This window comes from Paroedura picta, chromosome 9, assembly GCF_049243985.1.
Source record: "Paroedura picta isolate Pp20150507F chromosome 9, Ppicta_v3.0, whole genome shotgun sequence".
Lineage (NCBI taxonomy): Eukaryota > Metazoa > Chordata > Lepidosauria > Squamata > Gekkonidae > Paroedura > Paroedura picta.
Genome location: NC_135377.1, coordinates 499,410 through 513,937, shown reverse-complemented (window position 1 = coordinate 513,937; position 14,528 = coordinate 499,410). Strand labels below are relative to the sequence as shown.

General features: G+C 64.0%; 1 protein-coding gene across 1 annotated transcript in view; it reads left to right on the top strand.

Annotated features, from left to right (window-relative positions):
- LOC143844965 (plectin-like) overlaps positions 1 to 14,528 on the top strand; it is a 148,113-nt gene that overhangs the window by 59,930 nt on the left and 73,655 nt on the right. The window contains 23 exon segments of the mRNA XM_077352856.1: positions 403 to 492; positions 2,199 to 2,276; positions 2,390 to 2,482; positions 3,845 to 4,011; positions 6,408 to 6,523; positions 6,621 to 6,727; positions 6,817 to 6,936; positions 7,757 to 7,852; positions 8,347 to 8,474; positions 9,018 to 9,111; positions 9,208 to 9,362; positions 9,692 to 10,001; positions 10,139 to 10,216; positions 10,469 to 10,630; positions 10,713 to 10,817; positions 11,316 to 11,411; positions 11,541 to 11,666; positions 11,764 to 11,916; positions 11,999 to 12,153; positions 12,286 to 12,412; positions 12,715 to 12,898; positions 13,298 to 13,455; positions 13,554 to 13,732. Coding sequence (XP_077208971.1) covers positions 403 to 492; positions 2,199 to 2,276; positions 2,390 to 2,482; positions 3,845 to 4,011; positions 6,408 to 6,523; positions 6,621 to 6,727; positions 6,817 to 6,936; positions 7,757 to 7,852; positions 8,347 to 8,474; positions 9,018 to 9,111; positions 9,208 to 9,362; positions 9,692 to 10,001; positions 10,139 to 10,216; positions 10,469 to 10,630; positions 10,713 to 10,817; positions 11,316 to 11,411; positions 11,541 to 11,666; positions 11,764 to 11,916; positions 11,999 to 12,153; positions 12,286 to 12,412; positions 12,715 to 12,898; positions 13,298 to 13,455; positions 13,554 to 13,732 — 3,077 coding nt within the window.

The following is a 14,528-nucleotide window of genomic DNA, read 5'->3' as shown; positions in this document are numbered from 1 at the left end:
TCTTCCTTCTGTCTCTCTGCTCTGTACCTGCCATTTGTGTGGGGGGGAGGGGACTCAGGAAGGGTTGCGGGGAGGCTGTGGGGTTCTCTGGCGATGGGGACCCAGGCCAGGGGACTGGCATGAGGCCTGCCCCTCCCATTGTGGGTGGTTACTGGTGGCCGGGCCTAGAGGCCTGTTGGAGCTGTGGTCAGTGTCCTTTCCGCATGAGCTGGGGAGGCGGGGGCTCCCAGCTGGGGGAGGGGGGGCTTTCCCTTTGGTTGGTTGGTTGGTTGATTGGCCTGCTGCAACAGTCCACCTCGAAGGTTGCGCATGGGGCTTTCTTATTGCAGTGGGGCAGGGTGGGGGGCTGGCTGCCCAGCCCCATCTCTGGCCTGCTCTTGACCCTCTTCTCTGGCCACACAGGCCCAGCGCCACGTGAACGACCTCTACGAAGACCTCCGAGATGGACACAACCTGATCTCGCTCCTAGAGGTCCTCTCAGGAGACACCCTGGTATGTATGTAGCCTCCTGGATGCCTGCCCCGCCTGCTCTGGGCCCACCCCACCCCACCCCACCCCACCCCACCCCACCCCACCCCAGAATGAGGCGGCCCAGGGGCTCTGGATGACCCCGGGGGGTCAGTCTGTGTGAAGCAGCTGAAGCCTCCCCCCACCTAGCCTTGCTTGGTTTTCCTCTGAGCCTCTGCTTGTCCCCTGGACCCACCCCAACCCCCACTTAGGGGAACTGAACATCTCTCTTTCCTGGCCTTTGCTCGCTGGGGCATAGGAGGGACTGCCCCCCTCCCCGCGGCCTGCCTTCCTTAGTATTGCTTGAATGTTGCAGCTGGGGAGGGCCCCCCCCCCTCTGAGGTAATTTGCTGCTCGTTGGTCTGATGTCAGAGGCCCCCTTTCTGCTTGGAGGAAGACCCACCCAGTTCTGTCTGTGGGGTGATTTAGCGTGTGTGTGTGTGTGTGTGTGTGTGTGTGTGTGGGGGGGGGGGTCCCTCTTTCCTTCCTTGATTTGCCAGCTGCCTGGCCCTCCCTCCCTCCCCCCCTGACATGGACTGTTGTCCTGCTGCTGTGGCCCCACTGGGCTGGTTGAGTCCTGCTTGAGTGAGTCAGGAGCCAGGGCCAGGGGAAGGCTGGAGCGGGGGCTCTTGGGTTGGGGGAGTTGCAGCTGAGCTGCTTTGCAAGCCCCGCTGATTCCCCAGCCTGATTCCCAGTAGTTATGGCCCCGGCACCCCCCCCCCCCCCGGCTGTTGCATTCCTTTGCCCCCCTCCCTGAACGTGACTGATTTCCCCGGCCCTGTTGCTCTAACCACATCCGTCCGTCTGTCTCGTGAGCTGCACTGGTCTCTCTCTTTCTCTCTCTGTCTTTCTCTGCTGCCCGCTCTGTTGGCCTCTCCTGGGGCCGGATTCTGCCCCTTGGCCTCTGCTTCCTTCTTTGCTCCACTCCCACCCGCCCCGTAGCCCAGGGAGCGCGATGTGATCCGGAACTTGCGTCTGGTGAGTGGTTCTCCCCGTCGGCTCCATGCATGGCCCTGCAGCTGCTGCATGCCCCTCTGCGAAGGGCCGCCCAGGAAGATGCGGCCGTGCTTGTGCCAAAATGACTGCATGCTCGCCTCAGCCAATGAGAGTGCTGCTTAATCTATCTCTGACTGGCCAAGCTGCCTCCTGCAGGTTGGGCAGGAATGGAAGGGGTCCACAAGGCGATGCCACCCTGGAGCGAGCTGGGGTGGCTTCTTGCCTCTTCTGTGCTGTGGGAGCCAGCTGTGCGCAGCTGTCCAGGGGCCCGTAGGTGGCTTCTCTCTGGACCGTGGGAGCTAGAAGTCCTCGACCCATGAAGCTGTTTCCAGCCTGGGCCTGGGGCAGCAGGGCTTTGAGGGGCATCAGCAACTGGAAGTTTGTTTTTAGGAGGGAGGGGTGGTCCTGCAGGATGAATGAGGGTCCCCGCTGTCTGCAGGTGTCCAGGCCCAGAGGAAACAGTCTGTGCTTGGGAGGGGGAATGACACGCTTCCTGGGTATTGTTCTCTGGCAGGAGGGTTTCCGGACAAAGCTTCCTTCTCTTCCCCTTCCGTGTGGCATCTCCCTTGTGGAGCCTGGCTTTGGCAGGGGCTGGGGGCAGGGAGGGGAGGGAGGAGAGTAAGACTCAGAGAATACGGGGTGCAGTGGGGCAGGGGCACTCATGAGCCTTCCTTCCCGCCCCCCTCCATCCTCAGCCTCGAGAAAAGGGCCGGATGCGGTTCCACAAACTGCAGAATGTGCAAATTGCACTGGACTACCTGAAGCGCCGGCAGGTAAGTCCTCCAACGAGGGGCAGGTGGGCGGGCAGAAGGGCTGCTCCATGGGCTACTGGGGCTGGCCGTGGGCCTAGCCCCCAGAGGCGTCATTGGGGGTGTGCCATTGGCAGGTGAAGCTGGTTAACATCCGGAATGATGACATCGCGGACGGGAACCCCAAGCTGACTCTGGGGCTCATCTGGACCATCATCCTGCACTTCCAGGTGAGGAGGGGGGCTGGAGCCACAGGTGTTGCAGCACAGGGGGTGTGTTTTGGTGGGGGGGGGAGTCAGTACCTTAAGAGAAGATATTCTGGTCTCGGACACGCCTGAAGTTGGTGATTCTGCCATATTGGTGTCTTTCTGCTTTTTATTTTTAGAGGTGTCTCACTTTGATATGCACCTAGCTGTGCCCTGTCAGTTCGCCTTTTGGTCAGACAGTGTCCCGGTTCCCATTGGTCGTGCTGAGGGGTGGGGGGTCCTGGGGAGAGCGGGCTGTGTGAAGTCCCCTTGATTTCCGCTCCCTTTGCTGCGAAGCCTCGTCCGGATTTTTCTCAGGGAAACCTTATGTCTTGAACTGGCTTCATCTGTTTTCCCACTCAAATTTCAACTCTGGGGGGCTGGGCAGTGAGAAGGGGTAGAAGCGCTCTGAAGCCCCCGTTCTTCAGTCTCGGGCATGCCTTGACCGGGTTTACTTGCATTCTTCCAAGAAATCGATCCTTGCACCAAGCCGAGGTCTGTTATTGGTAGGAACCTCACAGGCTGGGGCAAGACTGCCTGGGGGAGGCTGGGCTTCAGTCCCTCCACAGCAAGGCAGGCTGCTCTCCCTGGGGGAAACATGTATGGCTGCGTTTCCTCCCCCAGGAGGGGCTGTTCTGGAAGCCCCCTGCCATTTCTCTTCCGGGCCACACAGAGGGACGGGCTCTGCAGCTTCCACAGGGCCGCTTGGGAAGGGGGGAGTGGCGTGACCCCTCCTCGCCTCTGTTGGCCCAGCCAGCTGCTGCTTATTTTTCGGGTGTGTGTGTGTGGGGGGGGGGCTGTCTCTGCAGAGCTCGTGAGTGCTTGTGGATGGGGGAGCTCCCCCCCCCCCCCGGTGGTTCTGCCCCTTGAGGAAGCAGCTGCAGAGGCCGCTCCCGTCTTGCGTTCCTGCCGGCCTCAGCCTGGGCTGGGGTGGCAGTGAGGATTCAGGGTGTGGCCGCCGTGGGGCTGGCGGTTGGGGGTGGGGCTGTGGACTGGAAGCAGAACCTGGTCTTGTGGCTGGCTGGGCCTGACTCACCAAGGGCATGAGGTTTTCTTTCATCGGATGCTGAAGCAACTCCTGCTGCTGGGAGGGGGGATGGGTCCTTCTGGACCCAGGGCATGCCCCTCGCCTCCCCTCCCCACTGGGTCTTGCCTGGGATGGGGCTGCTTCCTCAGAAGGGCTGGGTGCAGGGGGAGCTGGCCAGTTCCCATGCCCTCTGCCTCCCTGAGCTAGGCATTGCTGCCACGGCCCAGGGCTCCCTCTCCAGGCATGCTGGGCTTCTCCACGCCCTCCCCGGGTCTGCGGTCTCTGTTTTCATGGTGCCCCCCCCTTGCTCTTTCCCCAAGATCTCAGACATTCAGGTGAGCGGCCAGTCAGAGGACATGACAGCCAAAGAGAAGCTGCTGCTATGGTCCCAGCGCATGGTGGAAGGGTACCAAGGCCTGCGCTGCGACAACTTCACCAACAGCTGGCGCGATGGGCGCCTCTTCAATGCCATCATCCACCGGCACAAGTAAGGGGCAGATGGGGAGGGCGGAGAGCGAGGCCTATCGCACCCTAACCTCCAGGAGGAAAGTGGGGGGGGGGCCCTTGGAGTCCCAGCAAGCAGCACGCTCCGCAGTGTGCCAGGTGCCCCAGGGCACCCTCTTTCTTGCCGTGCTGCAAGAGCCTTGTTGGGTTTCGTCTCGCCTGGCACGTGTTATGCCAGGCGTGGCCCTGTTTGGCACAGACCCCAGTCGGCTTGCCTGTGTCAGGAATGCGGTGGTGGAACGTCCCCCTTTGAGGCAGGCTTGAACTTTCCACGGAGGGCGAGTCAGGGCAGCTCAAGTCTGCAGGAGACACCCCCCCCCCAAAAAAAACACACACTTAAGCAGCCAGTTGAAGCATTGCAATAACACCCCCCCCCCAGAAAGTGCCCTCTTGTTTTGCTCTTTTGCCATCGCCAGGGCCGTTTTGGGTCGCTCAGCAGGAAAGGAGTCCATTGCTTTGGTGAAGGGGCCTGCTGGGGGGGGGGTAGGAGGGGCCTGCCCTGTGAATTCTTGTTCAATCTGTGGCCTGTTCCACTGCCCTTTGGGGCTGCTGGTGCCTCTTCCGTTGTGGCCTGTCAGGTGCCAATGCATTTCCCCTGCCTTCCCTTCCCGTTTCCCCTGCCTCCAGGACCGAATGAGTGTGGCTCTGGGTCCCGCCCAACCCTTTGGCTGCCTGCATCGCAGACCCGGCGTGCCGCTGGGCCTAGCAGAGCCTGTGCTCAGGGGAGGAGCCCCTGCCTGGCACGCGGAAGGGCCTGGCTCAGTCCCAAGGGGGCCAAGGAGCAGGAGGGCACACAGAGCCCCTGCCTCTCTGAGGAGGCGCGGATGGACGGGGGCCGAGTGCGTCTGGGGCCGTAGAAGGCAGATGTGTGCGTGACCCTCCTAGCTGCTGCCCTCCCCTCCGGCATCTTCTCTCCCTCCTCTCCCAGTCTTCCAGCGGCCCTTTGTGGCTTCTGCTGCTGCCCCTGGTGCCATGCTCTTGGCTGGGCAGGGGAACTGCCCCCGGCGCTGGGTGGGGTGGCCGCTCCCTCTTGGAAGCACACGAACGTGAACGAGCACAAGCAGACGCTGCCCTGCCCCCGCCCCTCTGTGGCTGGGCTCAAGCGCACAGGCCCGGCGTGCTCCACTCCCTGCAGGCGGGGTGGTGGGGCAGGAGCTCTCTGCACCTGGCCCCCCCCTCCTTGCAGCAGCCCACTGTGGAGCCATGAGCGGGAGTCCCCGGAGGGAGGCTGGCGGGGTCGTCGGGATCTCTGTGGGCCGGCGAGAAGCAGCTTTTACTGCTGGGCGAGGCGGCCCTTGGGTTGGGCCTGGGCCCGGGCGTGTGCGTGTGCATGCTGCCCCAGTCCCGTGGGAGAGGTGGGTGGATGTGGGTGGATGGTGAAGTCACCAGCAGCTCTTTGTACTTGGTCCCCTGCGCACTACGTCTCTGTGAAGTGTAGGCTTTCTCCTTGGTGATTTCTATGGGGTGGCTTTCTCCCATATGCTCCAGACTGCACTGGGGCTGCCTGCTGGGATCTGGGGGGGAGGGGGGGCTGGCAGAGCAGGGGGCTGTGCAAGGGCAGGCAGCTATTTGCCTTGTGTTGTGGCCCACAGCCACTAGAGAGGACCCCTGGCCCCGTTCTCCCGCCTCTTCCAGGAGGCATTGGAGACCCCTCCTTCCCAGCCGCACTCTCTGCTTGGGGTAGAAAGAAGCTGTGTGGGGTGCTGTGGCTGACCTTGCGCTCTGGGGTTGTGATGCGTGGGGCTGAGACCCTTCTGGCTTGTGTGGGTGCTCGCTTCTAGGAGCAAGTCTCATAACAAGGTCTTTGGGGGGGGGGGGGAGCAGGCGTGCTTCCTCTTGCAGCCTTGCTGTGGCTGGATTTCAGCCGGGAGAAAGGCCTGCTGCAGCTCGAGCGTTTGGCGGTCAACCCAGTTCCCTCTGTAGGCTCCCAGGCGCCACTTTCCTCCTGGCTTGAGCAGGTCCTTTGTTGGCCCTTGTGCCACCCCCCCCCCCCCACGACACATGCCTGATTTGGTGCCTCATGGCACACCCCACCCCCCCACCCCTGAGAAGATATTTGGAAACTATTCATTTGCCAGAAAGAACTGTGTGTGTGTGTGTGTGTGTGTGTTCATTCTGGGCAACCAACATTTTGAAGCCTGCTTAAATTATACACATTAGAGGAGCTGCACCAGGACCCTTGGGCGGTTCTGCTTCTGCCGCTCAGAGTGGGCCCCCCCCCCCAGCTTCCTTGAGTTAGCAGAGCAGTGGGGTTTGCTCTTACAACTTCCCAAGGAGGTGTGGGGTGCGTGGCAGACTCACGGGGTGTGGCATAGAGGCCCGGAGGAGGGGCTGGGGCCTCTCTAGGGGTTTCTCATGGTCTTCCCCCCCCCCCCCCAGGCCAATGTTGATCGATATGAACAAGGTCTATCGGCAGGCCAACGTAGAGAACCTGGAGCAGGCGTTCTCAGTGGCTGAGCAGGAGTTGGGGGTGACGCGGCTGCTGGACCCAGAAGGTACCCCCTCCCCCCCTCCCCCCCACCCCAGGGCTTCTGGGGCACAGTGTGGTGCTGCCATAGTCCTGTGGGCATTCACCCCCCTCCCCCCGCACAGATGTGGACGTGCCTCAGCCCGACGAGAAGTCCATCATCACGTACGTCTCTTCGCTCTACGACGCCATGCCCCGCGTGCCGGAGGTGCAGGAGGGGGTCAAGGCCAACGTGAGTGGGGCGGGGGCGGGGGCGGGGGCGGGGGGGGGCAGGAGGTGGTGGGCAGGGAGTTGAGCACCGTGGTTGTCCTCCTCCCCCAGGAGCTGCAGCTGCGCTGGCAGGAGTACTCAGAGGTGGTGACCCTCCTCCTGCAATGGATTCGGCACCACACGGTGGTCTTCGAGGAGCGGAAGTTTCCTGCCAGCTATGAGGAGATTGAGGTGAGGGGCATGGGGAGTGCCAGCAGGCCTTCCGGGGGGAGCCGGCCCTTGGGGACCCCCTCCCCCTCCCCCAGCGTTGGCCTGTCCCTCCCACTCCTGTGGGCTTCTGCGTTTCCTTACGGGGCCACAAGGTAGGGGAGGGGCTGAATGTTCCATGTAAGTTCTATAATGTTCAGTGTAAACCGCCCAGAGCTGCAAAGAAATGGGCAGTATAGAAATCTAAATACATACATACCTACATACCTACATACAGGTTGTTTTTGGGGGCCCAGGAGGGGAGGGCCTTGCCCTGCCGGTGCATGCAGAGCCGCCCCTCTCTCTCTCTCTCTCTCTCTCTCTCTCTCTCTCTCTCTCTCTCTGGGCCCCTGCCAGCACGTTCCATTGGGGCACTCCCTTGAGGGCTGCTGGCGTGGGATGAGAGGCGCCCTCCTGGCTCATTCCAGGGCCCAGATCCACTTCTTGTTGCTGCCAAGCGAGAGTGGGCATGCCCAAGCGGAGCGCCTAGGATGGGCTCAGCTCACAGGAAGCCCCCCCCCCCGGCTGCTTTGTCAGGGCTCTCCTTGGCCGCTGTTCCGGATGCCTTCTGGGGCCCTGGGCCTCTCTCTTGGAGCTGAGCTGCTGCCATCTTAGTTGCAGGGGGGGGGGGAGGAACAAGGCATGCTGGAGAGGAAAGGGGGCAGCAGGTGTGCCCCCCCACCCCCACCCCCACCCCCACCAGCAGTACCTCTGGGAATGCTGTGCCCCAGAGGCCTCCCTCCGATCCCCCTCTCCCAAGCCCTGCCCCACAGAGCTTGCTCGATCCGGTGCCCCTGCCCTGCAGGTCCTGTGGCGTCAGTTCCTGAAATTCAAGGAGACGGAGCTGCCTGCCAAGGAGTCCGACAAGAACCGCTCTAAGGCCATCTTTCAGTCCCTGGAGGTGAGAGAGGAGCAGCAGGAGACCGGGGCGCAAAGCCAGTGGGGGACTTGGTGCGGGGTTTTCTGTCCTGCTTCCCCTGCTTCCCCTGCCCAGCTCAGGTACTGGGATTGGGGCCATTTGATCTGCCCCCCCCGGGGGGGGAAGGCTCTTTGGGGCCCTCGCTCTGAGCCCGCTGGACACAGACCCCCATTGCTTTGGGGGCTGGCTTTCTTGGGACCCTGGCCAGTCGTGAGCCATGGCGCGCCAGAGCTGGGGGTGGGACACAGCATCCTGTTGGAGCCTCACTCTGTAGGGTTTCCCAGGCCGGAGTCATTCTTGGGGGGGGGGGGGTTCTGCTGCTTGCCTCTGCAGCACAGCCTCAGTTTTGCTTGGGGGGGTCACCCGCCCCAGCTATGCCCCCCACATTTGTTACAAGCCGGTGTGGGGGGCATCACTGGCCCTGGCCCTCGTCTGATTGGGTGCCCCTCTCCCTTCCCCCTACCTGGCTGGAGCAGCCTGCTGTGCAGTCTGGACAGGTGAAGGTGCCCCCTGGCTACCACCCGCTGGACGTGGAGAAGGAGTGGGGCAAGCTGCACGTGGCCATATTGGAGCGAGAGAAGCTGCTGCGCTCTGAGTTCGAAAGGTGCCAGACTGGCGGGTTGTGTGGGGGGGGGGGATGAAGGGAGCTGCCATGCTCCAAGGAGACCCATTGTGTGCCAGCAGCCCAGGGGATAGGCCTGGCCGCCGTTTTACTCCGGCCTGAGCCTGAGAGTGCCTGAGCAGCGAGGTTGTCTGGGCCTGGCCCTCTAACCGCTACCCCACGCTGCCTGGAGCTGGCTGCAGGCTGGAATGTCCTGGCTGTGGTGTCCTGGGACAGCCCGGCCTCAGTGGATGCCACGCCCGGGCTGGTGGTGGCGGGGGGGGGGGAGTACAAGAGTCCTGCTGGGTGTTCCCCTCCCTCCCTCCCTCCCAGCCTTAATGGGAAACACACGGCGGGTGAGTCACCAGCTCCGGCCTGCGGCGGGGCACTCCTCAGGAAGCGGCTCTGCTTGGGCCACGGAGCCGGGCCGAGGCTGTCCTGGAGGCGCTGCTGTTTGCAGCAGGGCCAGGCTCCAGTGGAGGAGCTTCCCTGGCCTCCCGTGGTGGGAGAGCGGTGAAGGACCTGTCCTGCTTGTTGCCTCTGCAGGCTGGAGAGGCTGCAGCGCATTGTCAGCAAGCTCCAGATGGAGTCCGGGCTCTGCGAGGAGCAACTCAACCAGGCCGATACCCTCCTGCAGTCGGTAAGAGGCCCCCTCGAGCCACCAGGTTCTGCAGGGAGGGCCCCTGCGGGTGCAGCCCTAGCTGAATCTCTGCCCTCCTTGCCTGTTGCCCGCCAGGACATCCGGCTGCTCAACGCTGGCAAGGCGCCGCAGAAGTCGGGCGAGATCGAGCGGGACCTGGACAAGGCCGATGCCATGCTGCGCTTGCTCTTCAACGACGTGCAGGCCCTCAAGGACGGGCGCCACCCGCAGGGCGAGCAGATGTACCGCAGGTCAGTGGCTCCTCCTCCTCCTCCCCCTCCCTGCGGGCTGCTGTGGCTCCGCCGTCTCTGCACCAAGCCTGTGTGCTGGGAGGGCCAAGAGCGCCCCCCCACGCCTGATGGCAGCCACCGGTAGTGCAGGCAGCCGCCCTGCCCCATCTTGCCCGGGAAGAGGGCGAGGCCTTTGCAGGCACGGGGGGGGGGGGGGCTGCCGCACCCTTGCAGAGCAGCGTGGTCTGCCTCTTTTGTGAGCCCCCAGACCTAGGGGCCTTGTTCCGGGGAATCCCTGCCTCGCCCACTCCCAATTCCAGCTGGCAGCCTTGCCTCCCCCTTGCCTCCAGGGTTTACCGTCTGCACGAGCGCCTGGTGGCCATCCGCACGGAGTACAACCTCCGCCTGAAGTCTGGCTCAGCGCCCATTGCCCAGGCCACCCTGCCGGTCACCCAGCGGCCCCGGCCAGAGCTGGAGGATGTCACGCTGCGCTACCTGCAGGATCTGCTGGCCTGGGTGGAGGAGAACCAGCGGCGCATCAGTGCGGCCGAGTGGGGCATTGACCTGCCCACCGTGGAGGCACAGCTGGGAAGCCACCGCGGCCTGCACCAGTCCATCGAGGAGTTCCGGGCCAAAATTGAGCGGGCGCGGGCGGACGAGGTGAGCACCACTGAGCCCTGGCAGGGGCCCCCGGAGCCCCCCACCCTACCCCCCCCCCCCCGCGGCAGTGGGCTGCCCTTCGGGCTGGGCTGCAGCCGGTGCCTCAAACTCGCATCGCTTCTCCCCCTGCCGCCTAGGCCCAGCTCTCTCCTGGCCCTCGGGGAGCCTACCGGGATTGCCTGGCCAAGCTGGACGTGCAGTATGCCAAGCTGATGGTGAGGCGGGCAGAGAGGTCACGCCTGTGGGCGTTTGGCCTGCGGCTGGGAAGGGAAATTGGGTTCATGGCCTGGTTGGCTGTGGGGGCTGGAGGCGGGGTGGGGGAACTGGGGGAAGAGGGACAGAGCTCTGGGGAAGGAGGGTGGCCTGTCTGGGTGCCCTCTCCCTGAGCGAGGGCAGGGAGCTTGCTTGGCCCCTCGGCTTTTCCTGGGAGGCGGGGCTGGGCCCTCACGGCGGCTGTCCTGTGGCAGAACTCCTCCAAGGCCCGGCTGCGGCACCTGGAAAGCCTCTCCGTGTTCGTGGCTGCGGCCACCAAGGAGCTGATGTGGCTGAACGAGAAGGAGGAGGAGGAGGTCAACTATGACTGGAGCGAACGCAACAGCAACATGGCCGCCAAGAAGGAGAGCTACTCGGTGAGGCCTTGCACAGCCAGGCAGGGGGTGGAGGTGGCCTGGGGCTACTGGCGCCCTTGACCCCGACCCCTCTGTTGGGCAGGGGCTCATGCGAGAGCTGGAGCAGCGGGAGCGGAAGGTCAAGGAGATCCAGACCATGGGAGACCGGCTACTGCGCGAAGAGCATCCAGGCAAACCCACAGTGGAGGTAGGGGGGCCTGCATGCCACTCCTGTGGGGGGAGGAGAGTCCCTGGGCCCCGTCAAGTGGCCCCATCCGGCCATCATCATCATCATCATCATCATCATCATCATCATCATCACTGCCTGTAATAGGCGGGTTGCAATCAGATAAAATGCAAAACCTATTAAAAACCAATAAAACTAATGCAATAATATAAAACCTATAAACCCCAAAAGATGCGGCGAAAACTCCTCCTGAACTAAAGCCCCACTCATCTAAAAGGGGGGTGGAAGGGTGCTGGTGGAACTCACCACCCCCATTCTGTCAGGAGGGTCCCCGGATCTTCTGTGCTGCCTGGCCTCAGCCACGAACCTGGCGGAAGAGCTCCATTTCGCAGGCTCCGGGTGTTCAGCCCCCCACCCCCACGCTCAGAAGATCCACACCTCTCCCCCCCTCCCCCCCCTCCCTCCCTCCGCCTGCCTGCCCTGCGAGGCCCGTGACCCTCTGCCTGCTCTCCCTCCCAGGCGTTCCAGGCTGCGCTGCAGACCCAGTGGAGCTGGATGCTGCAGCTGTGCTGCTGCATTGAGGCTCACTTGAAGGAGAACACAAATTACCTCCAGGTACCGGGGGCAGGGAGTGAGCCGGGTCCCGGAGGAGGGTTGGGCCCGTGGGTGGCCGGGCCCCATTGCTGGAGGCCCAGGGTGGCTCCACATGACAGCCTCCCTCCCTCCCTCCCTCCCTCCCTGCAGTTCTTTGCTGATGTGAAGGCGGCCGAGGAGTTCCTGCGCAAGACCCACGAGAGCCTGCGGAAGAAGTTTGTATGCGACCGCTCTGCCACCGTGACGCGCTTGGAGGACCTGCTGCAGGACTCCCTGGTGAGGGCGGGCGCTGAGCGTGTGTGGCTGCTCTCCTGCCCGGCCTGGCCTGGCCTGGCCACCCACCTACCTCCTCACGTGCCCCTTTCACCCCCAGGACGAGAAGGAGCACCTGGCCGAGTACCAAGGGCAGCTGGCCGGGCTCGCCCAGCGGGCCAAGGCGGTCGTCCAGCTGAAGCCCCGAAGCCCATCGACCCCCTTAAAGGGCCGCCTGCCCCTCCAGGCGGTCTGCGACTACAAGCAAGTGGAGGTGTGTGGGGCGGGAGGAGCGGGGGGTTGCTGGGTCTGGCCCGCGAGCCTCGTTTCATGCCATATGTCATCCCCCCACCCAGATCACGGTGCACAAGGGTGACTCGGGCACCCTCCTGAGCAACGCCCAGCCCCACAAGTGGAAGGTGCTGAACGCGGCTGGAGTCGAGGCCGTCGTGCCCTCCGTCTGCTTCCTGGTACCACCACCCAACAAGGAGGCCCTGGATGCCGTGGGCAGGTCAGCAAAGCTCCCTGTGGGGGGTGGGGCCGGGAGCAGGAGGGGATCCGAGGCTCTGGCTTTGTGCCGGGGCCCCCCTTGGCTCTGGCCGGGGCCCCCCTCCCATGCTGAGGCTTCTGTGGCGCTCCGCAGGTTGGAGGCCACCCACCAGGGCCTGCTTGCCCTCTGGCACCAGCTGCACATCGACCTGAAGAGCCTCCTCTCCTGGCAGTGCCTGCAGCGAGACGTCCAGCAGATCCAGTCCTGGTCTCTCCTCATTGTGAGGCTCCACTCCTCTCCTTCCCTGGCCACTCTACCCCACTGACCGCTGGCCGCCCTGGTGCCTTGGGGAGGGGGGTGTGGGGCTGATCTCTTGACCTGGCCCGCTGGGCAGGGGATTTGCCTTTGCCGCCCCCTGCCCAGGCAGGCTTGCATGACCGTGTTTCCTCCCAATGCCCTTGACCTCCTGGCTGCGTGTTTGGCCTTCCGGCATCCCTGGGCAATCCCCTCTGAAGGGGCGTCCAGACCCCGGGTGGGGTGCCGGGAAGGGGGGGCCCCTGCGACTGAGCGCCTCTCCCACAGTTCCGGACGATGTCCCCGGAGGACCACAGCCGGACACTCCGCAGCCTGGAGACGCACTACCAGGAGTTCCTGCGCAGCAGCCAAGATGCCCAGAATTTCTTCCCGGATGACCGGCTGCACGTGCAGCGCGACTACTCCGCCTGCACCCAGAAGTACGAACTGCTCCTGCGCAGCCTGGAACAAGGTGAGAGCAGGGGAGGGGGGGGGTCTTTGGGGGCCCCACCTTGGCTGGGGAGTGGGGGGGCTGGGGCTGTGGCGTTGTGGAAGTTGTTGCTTCCTGGCATCTGAAGGCGGCACTCCCCCAGCCCCCGCCCCCGCCCCCGCCCCAGCTCCTGAGCCCAGCTCTGTTGACCCCTGCCGTGCTTCCCTGTGACCCCCCCCCCGGATCCAGCGTGGAAGCTCTGGGCGCCGCCCTCCCCTCCCTGCCCCTCTTGCAGGGGCATTCCCCTCCCCCACGCCGGGGCCTGACGGCCCCCTCCTTTCCTGGCACCAGCTGCCTCGGGGTGTGGCCCAGAAACGTTGCCGCCGTCCCTTGTGCAGCCCGTGGCCCTGAGTGGTGCCTGTTTTCTTGGGGTGGGGGCAGGTGAGCAGGAGGAGTCCCTGTGTAGGAACTACATTTCCCAGCTGAAGGACATCCGGCTGCAGCTGGAGGGCTGTGAGTCCCGCACCGTCCACAGAATCCGCTTGCCCCTTGACCAGGACCCCGCCAAGGAGTGTGCCCAGCGGATCAGCGACCAGCAGGTACTCCTTGCTCGGGGGGAGATGCCGGGCGGGGCCTCCCTGCGGAGTTTCCTGGGCCCTCTGGCTGGGCTCATTCCCGCTCTCCCCTCTCTTGGCAGCAAATCCACCTGGAGCTGGAGGGCATCCAGAAGAGCCTGACCCGCGTGAGTGAGAAGATGGAGCAGGTGCTCTCTCAGCCGGAGCCCTCCAGCTCGGCCCCCACTCTACGCTCGGAGCTGGACATCACCTTGCAGAAGATGGACCAGGTGTACAGCCTGTCGGGTGTCTACCTGGAGAAGTAAGCACACCCCCTGGAGGAGGAGGTGGGAGCCACCGCTCCAGCCACACCTCCAGTGTTGGGGACCCCCCCACCCACCCACCCACCCACTGGAGGGCTGAAGCAGGCTAGTGGTGGCTGGTTGGGAGCTTGCCCACCCTGTGTTATGGACCAGGCAGGAGGTCCTCACGGCCCCCCTTCCTTTGGGCAGGCCTGTGCCGGGCATCCTGCTTGGCCTCTCTGCCCTACGCCCCCATTGCTGGCCTGGCCTTCCAGGGCAAGGGGCTGGCCCCATGGAAAAAGGAGCCCATAGTTTTGGCAAGACCCCTGTCTGAGATTCGGAGCTGCTCGGAGGTGTTTTCCGGCAGATGCTTCAGGGTGGGATGCCCCTAGCCCTGGAGCCTCTGCAGTGGCTGGAATGGGCGGGGGGCGGGGGGGGGGGAGCTTCCCCTTGGGCAAGAGGCTGCTCCTTCTGAACTTGGACTCATCTGCTCTGCCAACTGGCCAGCACTGTTCCCTTCTGACCCAGCCAAGAGGGCTCCATCTACGGGCTTCTTGCCCCATTTCTCAGGCTCTGGTGACCATTCATAGAACCAAAGAATCACAGAATTGGAAGGGACCTCCTGGGTCATCTCGTCCAAGTCCTCCTCACAATGCAAGGCACTCACAACCCTGTCGCTCACCCACTGTAGCCTGCCACCCTCTTGAACCTTCACGGAGTCAGATAAAGCCACCCAAGTCTGACTCCAACCCTCGGTCCATCGGGGTCTGTTGGGGAGTACGAATGGCCGGGACTGTCCTGGGTGCCAAGCAGAGC